The sequence below is a fragment of the Xiphophorus maculatus genome, chromosome 14 (genome assembly GCF_002775205.1).
Source record: "Xiphophorus maculatus strain JP 163 A chromosome 14, X_maculatus-5.0-male, whole genome shotgun sequence".
NCBI lineage: Eukaryota > Metazoa > Chordata > Actinopteri > Cyprinodontiformes > Poeciliidae > Xiphophorus > Xiphophorus maculatus.
In genome coordinates this window covers 12,345,885-12,352,379 of record NC_036456.1, presented here as the reverse complement: position 1 = coordinate 12,352,379, position 6,495 = coordinate 12,345,885, and the positions used below count along the sequence as shown (strand labels likewise).

At 40.3% G+C, this 6,495-nt stretch overlaps 1 protein-coding gene across 2 annotated transcripts; it reads right to left on the bottom strand.

Moving 5' to 3' along the window:
- Nucleotides 1-1,451: 1,451 nt before the first annotated feature.
- Nucleotides 1,452-5,966, bottom strand: LOC111610758 (zinc finger MYM-type protein 1-like). 2 transcript variants are annotated; one of them, XM_023345545.1, is made up of 3 exons: nucleotides 5,625-5,966; nucleotides 4,024-4,170; nucleotides 1,452-3,922 (listed from the first exon to the last, which is right to left on the bottom strand). In XM_023345545.1, the coding sequence occupies exon 3, from the start codon at nucleotides 3,624-3,626 to the stop codon at nucleotides 1,770-1,772; it is 1,857 nt and encodes a 618-aa protein (XP_023201313.1). In that variant the 5' UTR covers nucleotides 3,627-3,922; nucleotides 4,024-4,170; nucleotides 5,625-5,966; the 3' UTR covers nucleotides 1,452-1,769. The 2 variants fall into 2 exon arrangements, with proteins under 2 accessions (XP_023201313.1, XP_023201312.1); XM_023345544.1 differs by lacking the exon at nucleotides 5,625-5,966 and having other exon boundaries at nucleotides 4,024-5,605.
- Nucleotides 5,967-6,495: the final 529 nt, after the last annotated feature.

The following is a 6,495-nucleotide window of genomic DNA, read 5'->3' as shown; positions in this document are numbered from 1 at the left end:
CTTTTAAATCAAAAGCCTTTTCAGGGGAAATAAGGCATTGTTTTAGTGAGCTGCAAGTTCCAACAACAGAATAACAGGTGTTCGAATGACATCCGCAGAAAATGTGGCCAATAGAGGGCAGCATTGCAACATATTTTTAACCACTAGATCAGGGGTGGGCACTCCTGGTCCTCGAGGGCCGGTGTCCTGCAACTTTTAGATGCATCTCTACTTCAACACACCTGAGTCAAATAATGAGGTCGTTAACAGGACTCTGGAGAACTTGACTGCACTTAGGAGGAGATTCAGCTGTTGGATTCAGGTGTGTTGGACCAGGGAGACATCTAAGAGTTGCAGGACACCGGCCCTCGAGGACCAGGAGTGCCCACCCCTGCACTAGATGGAAAACACTGCAAATATTAAACTGGAAACAACAACTAAAATGCTATGTTTAACTGGGAACTTTGATTCCCTAGCAAATCATAAGACAGAATAAAACTTTAGTTTTGGCCCCTATAATTTTCTGTGTTTTGCAGGTTCACATCAAGAAGTCTGGGTGTCCCAGTCCTGTTGGGGATGCAGAGGGGTGTGTGATTGAGTTAGACTTGCTGCCCCTTCAAAATAAAAAACTCAAACAGAGCACTAGCTACACTTATAGAGTCACAAATGTAAGTAATGTCTCTGTAAAAGCTTCTTTTTTTCTGGAACAATAACATTTATTTTGTTTGTTTTCATTTCCAATTTGTCTAAACAAACATTAAAAAAAAATCAGCAAAATTGGTGTTGTAGCTGTTTGACAAAATCTTATTGTTATTATCAAGTGTTTTTTAATGCAATGCGGTTGTTATCGTAGTTGACCTTCATTAAAATCCTAAAATCCAGAGCTGCAAAACCAAATTAAGGTTTGGTAATAAATGTTGGGCATGTTGATATATCTGTGTTCTCACATGTAAAATTCAAATGTATGGATGCTGATTTAAGAGCCATATATTTAGTTGTAACATCAGGAAAACTGATTGTCCAAAGTTCTGTTGAAACAAAGAAGGGGTGCCCTTTTATTTCTGTGTAAGCACTCTGATGTGGGCAGGTTCTGTCTTTCTGGATATTCAGTTTTTGTTGGGAGCTTAATGGTGTGGAGCCTGACAGAGAACATGCACTTTTGATTGTGACTTCGCTAAAGGTCAGCGGCTAATCGGGGAGAAGGAAAAGACAACAGGTGCTCATTGGGGAGAGGCCACTTTTAGCAGCAGCTCAGCTTCAGTGAACAAACTTCATCAGAGGCAGCAGTTATCTGTGAACTTAGTGCGCTTTGACTGCAGCACCAACCAGTGGCGGAGCTAGACTTTTATTTCTGGAGGGGCGAATGGGGGGCCAGGGCTATCTGTAAGGGGTCCACTGACTATGACAATGACAATACAGTAAAAGTACTTTCATTCACATACTATATATAAATAAAGACTCATGAAATGAGATTTGCTCATGTAATTTGCAGTTTATTATCAATGCATGCCACACAAAGCATAAGTGGACATTAACCTCTAAATGACACCATTGTAACAAGACAAGACTTACAATGAGAATGCAGTGTCACACAGTTCACAATTACAATATCTCAAAAAAGAAGGTTGTATGTTATGGAAACTGTTATTTAATAGATGCTACATGTGCATTTTATTTTCGAACTTAATGCAGCTATGACCAAATGTACTGACTCCTAAACTATCATTGGTACAAGTACCAGTCGGTGAAGACCCAAATCATGACGAGAAACACAAGACTTCTTCATGCACTCATAAAAGTAAAATCCTTCGGTTGTTGTGAGATGAAGCAAAATATGTTACAAAGTCATCCATGTTGAGGCCCCGTGCCCTCCTTGACTCTATGCTAAGTGTTCCAATGTGACTTAGCCTGGCATCAGCCATTGTTGTCCTTAGGTAACTTTTAATTAATTTTAAAGCAGAAAAGCTTCTCTCACAAGAAGCAGTACTAACTGGACTAACTACTGCAATCTTGCAAAGTCTGAATAATTCATGTAAAACCTCTTTATAAGGTTCAAGAAACAGAATAAAATCAAGCAAAGTAGAAGGTGTGCCTAAATCACTCTTTATTCTCTGATCAAGCAAACGCCTTATTTGGTGCACTTCATGTTTCAGGTCATCTAAATCTGACTCAAAGATATGTCCAAAAGCAATCAGAGGCTCCTCATTCAAGAAAGTTGCACTTTTGGGGTTTAGGGACTGCACTCCTTGCATGATCTCACAATTTTTCTTTGAAAAACGCCTCTTTAACTCCGCTATGAGACAGTCAAGCACCTGATTAAAGAGTGGTCTGGGGAAGCCCTCGTCATCACATTTTCTCTGTCCTATAGTGCTCATTACAAGTGAGTCAAGAAATTTTGAACTTAATCTTGGATTTCTTCTGTCAATTTTTACACTGATTTTGCTCTTCTCAGCAAGTTCCTCAACCTCTTTCCATAGTTCATCAAAGTACTTTTCATTTCTGTAGTCCTGGAAAGTGTCTATAAGAGCACCTACTAGATCTACAGCTCTTGCTAGGTCAAGAGTGCTGGACTGAAGCATGTCGGAAAGACATTTGGCATCACCAAGCACTTTACAAAAGGTAACCAAAAGACCTAAAAATTGGATATCTATTTGAAGAAGCAGGCCCCTTGCCTCCACTGTTCTTTCGCCATTTCTTTCAAGTGCAATATCCTGCAACAATCTCAGAACTGCTGGAAGTCTGTCTCTCATGGTACGGCATGCCGTATACCTGCAGGCCCACCTCGTATCTGAAAGTGCCTGGAGCTCCCTGGGTTGTTCTGCTGGATACAACTCTTTCTGTACGTCAAGCCACCTCAGATGAACATAAGAGCCAGACACAAAGTTATGAAGCTGCTGTAGAAGTGCAAAAAAGTCAACGACCTCAGGGACTGCTTTGGTAGCATCAACAAGGACTAAATTCAAGCAATGTGCGTTACAATGAACATAAAATGCAAATCTGGCATTGCTCTGAATTCTGGCAGATACACCAGAATGCTTCCCACTCATGACGGATGCACCGTCATAACCCTGTCCCACTAGGTTATTCCTGTAGTCCAGACCATGTTTCTCAAGACAGCTAATGATCATTGCACTAAGACCTGCTGCATTAAGGCTTTCAGCTGCCTGGAAACATAGGAAGCTTTCGTGGATGACACCATTGTAATAATATCGTACAACCAAAGACATTTGTTCCTTTTTTTGCAAGTCTTTTGTTTCATCTGCAATAACACTGAACACTTCACATTCCTTCACTTCTTTTATGATTTCAGTCTGTACCATCTCTGCTAAGCCCTGAAGAATTTCATTTTGGATTTGATGACTTGTGTATTTTGCATTGGCACATCCTCTAAGCTTTTTTTCAATTAACTGATCATGCTTTGCTATTTCATCCAATATAGCCAAAAAGTTTCCCTTATTTCTAGAGTCCCCAGACTCTCGATGACCCCTTTGAGCAATATTTTGTGTTGCAGTCAAAAGAAGAACATCGGCTATTGTTTTAATATAATAACGGTTTTCTTCCACCACTTTTTTCCGGTTTGTGTTTATAGAATTTAGCATGGTTGTATTTCCCTCATTAGCCCTTTTATATTGACTCCATGCATACATTGCATTTACATGGTGCTCTAACTTTGAGTGAAGCTTAAATCCAGACTCCTTGGACAATGCCTTTTTCCAATTACTGAAGCCGGAATGCGAAGCAAAGACACTATCTGGTGCATTAGGCAAAGAAAAATGCCTACAGGCAAAGCAGTAGGAGGAGTCTTTAATAAGAGAATATTCTAACCAAGAATAGTCTTTGTACCAGGAGCTGTGAAAAGTTCTCTTTCTTGTTCCATGCTGAGTTCTGGGGAAGTTTGTCAAACTTGGCTGAACAGGGCCCTGTTCTTTTGACTTTGAAATATCTGGAATACAAACACAATGGTTATGTACACATAATTTACATGATCATTATGTCATGTAAATTGTGCAGCTACTAAGCAGGTCTTAGTGTAAGTAAAATTACCACTGGGTCCTTTTGGAAAAGCAAAAGGAGTGCTGGACACTGCTGAGAAGAGATCAGTGATATCTCCTGCAATTGCCCCTTCTGGCTCATCATCATCCTGGTCAGGCGCAGAGCTTTCTGTGTTTTCAGACTCCTCCTTTGATGGAACTACGTTGTAAAAACAGTACATTAACATAATTGAACCAACAATTAAAGAAACACATTAGCAGAAGCCAGCAAGTAAAAATAACCTAAAACGGGGCAGGAATTTGACTGTTTCTGTAGATACTCTGACCTGGTGATGGTGGATTGGTGTTTGCCAGACTTTCTTTCTCGTGACTGTTCTCAGGACATGAGCTACCAGGACTGCTGATGTCAGAGCTGAACCCTGTTTGATCTGTGCCTGATTTGCTTCTTTTTATAAAGAAGCTGTCTATCCTGCCTCCCTGTCTTTTCATTCTCAACTGACCCTAGGAAAAAAAACAAGCCAGTCATGTTATGCCAAGTATCAATTCCTATTACTTAGTGTTAATAGATCCCCACTTCCAGTGTGTAGGTCAGGGGAAACAGACTGTGGCTGTATGTTCAGCATTCAAACTTCTCAGCTACTGGACCGACTAACCTGTTTTTGTTCATGATCATTATCGACTTTATTTATAAAGCACTTTAACAGCAGCCAGAGCTGAAATAAAGTGCTAAACATCAGCGATAAGATAAAAGAAAACATAAAAGAAAATGACAAAGCTAAACACATAAGAATTTAAATAAATTAAACATTTCATGGAAAACATAATAAAGCAAAAAGAGTAACAGATTAAATTGTCACAAGTTCATGCCCTTTCCTAGGGGAAACGGAACCTCTAACAAAGTGTTGCCGTTTCATAGAAAATGTTTAGAAAAGAATTAGTAAAAATAGCAAATGTCAGTGGGGAACTTGTGTGGAGTTTTTTCACTCATTTTATAGTACAAGCTGGCTCCATTAGCATTACCTTTCACAGGTAAGAAAGAAAGAACACAATTTTATGAACAGAATTTCTTGACTTTGTGGCCAAACGACAGCTTCTGAGCCAATAAATATTTCCCATGTAATTATATTGGCCAGAAGTAACTACTCTGATTTTTATTTTCTTAGTATAGCTAACATTTTTCATTCTGTATAGTTTTATTTAATGCGAGAGCTAATAAGAAATCGCTGTTAGAAAGAAAGAGCATTACAGACCAGAGGATTTTGGCAGGTCATATAATCAGGAATGTCGTGATCCATTCTGTCTGATAACACATGCACCACGTTGGATACTTTTTTTTTTACTTCCCGTATTTATCCTCCCGACATTGTTCAGGCAGACGTGAGTGGTAAACACACTGAAACACGTCAGCGTCTTTACAATACTTTTTGCTTCTGCGTGCATTACGAGTCTGACTGGCAGACGTGACGTATCATAGCAACTGGCCGACTCGCTCACTAAGTCGGCGTCTACGTATGTCTATAGCTGTAGCATTGTTAGCTTGATGCTCGCAACTTATAGTAGTAACTCAACTACCAGAAACTATTTCCTGGCTGAGCACAAAATGTTTTTAACGGGTTTTTTTTATTGGTAGTAGTAAACCATTGTAAAACTTACCTTTGAAGTCAGATTATCCGTCTTGGAGTCAAATCGACTGTATTCCTCTTAGCTGTACAATATTTCTCTATCGTCTCTTCGCGGTTCTCCTTCTCTTCTTCTGTTGGGTCAACTCTGTTGTGTCCAAATGGTGTATCACAATAAACGTAAATGGTGCATATCGCCCCCTGCTGCTTTTGAGCAGTCACAACAGTCACAAGTGTCACAACCCATTGTGGTACATAGTGCTACCTACTGTGAAGGAATGACTGGGTGTCGTGACATGTCGATCATTTGGGGGGGCCGCTGGGGGGGCCAATCAGATGGCTGGGGGGGCACTGGCCCCCCCGGCCCCCCCTCTAGCTCCGCCTCTGGCACCAACAGAACATGTTTTTGATCAATCCCCGCTTTCTGGACTGTTGTTCTGTGCATTTTTTTTTTAAATTAAAAGCCACATAAACACAATGCGCTGTTATTTAAATCGCGCCGGTGACTCGACATTTACATGTTATTTCATCCACACCCTCAAACATTTAAAGCAACAGCAGAATGAAACAGCAGCACAGTGTCGGAGTTGCTATGTTTTCTTGCCTCCCGAGTGACTCACGCTGGCTCATCTGCGAGGCTGTTTGTTTCCCTGCCTGCACACAAACAAGAACAGAATGATGTGCTGTGTTTGCTGGCTCTCTCAATAACTGTGCATTTCCCAACATGATTATTGGTGTGCCTTCAGTGAAGATCTGTAAAAAATAAAAGCAACTTTAAAATATATTCAGATTTTTTTTGCAGTGGCATGATGTGACAGGAATTACTCTAAAACCATCCTGGGGTTTAAATACGATGTGACAGATAGACCCATTTCTCTAGCCATTCTTTAGAATGGTAAGGGTAT

What these genes read in the sequence shown, in the direction of transcription:
- LOC111610758 (XM_023345544.1), bottom strand. Translation starts at nt 4,198, where the DNA reads ATGTTAATGTACTGTTTTTACAACGTAGTTCCATCAAAGGAGGAGTCT. An exon ending in TTTTCCAAAAGGACCCAGTG is followed by an intron (nt 3,923 to 4,023) that starts GTAATTTTACTT and finishes TTTGTATTCCAG; the next exon opens with ATATTTCAAAGTCAAAAGAA.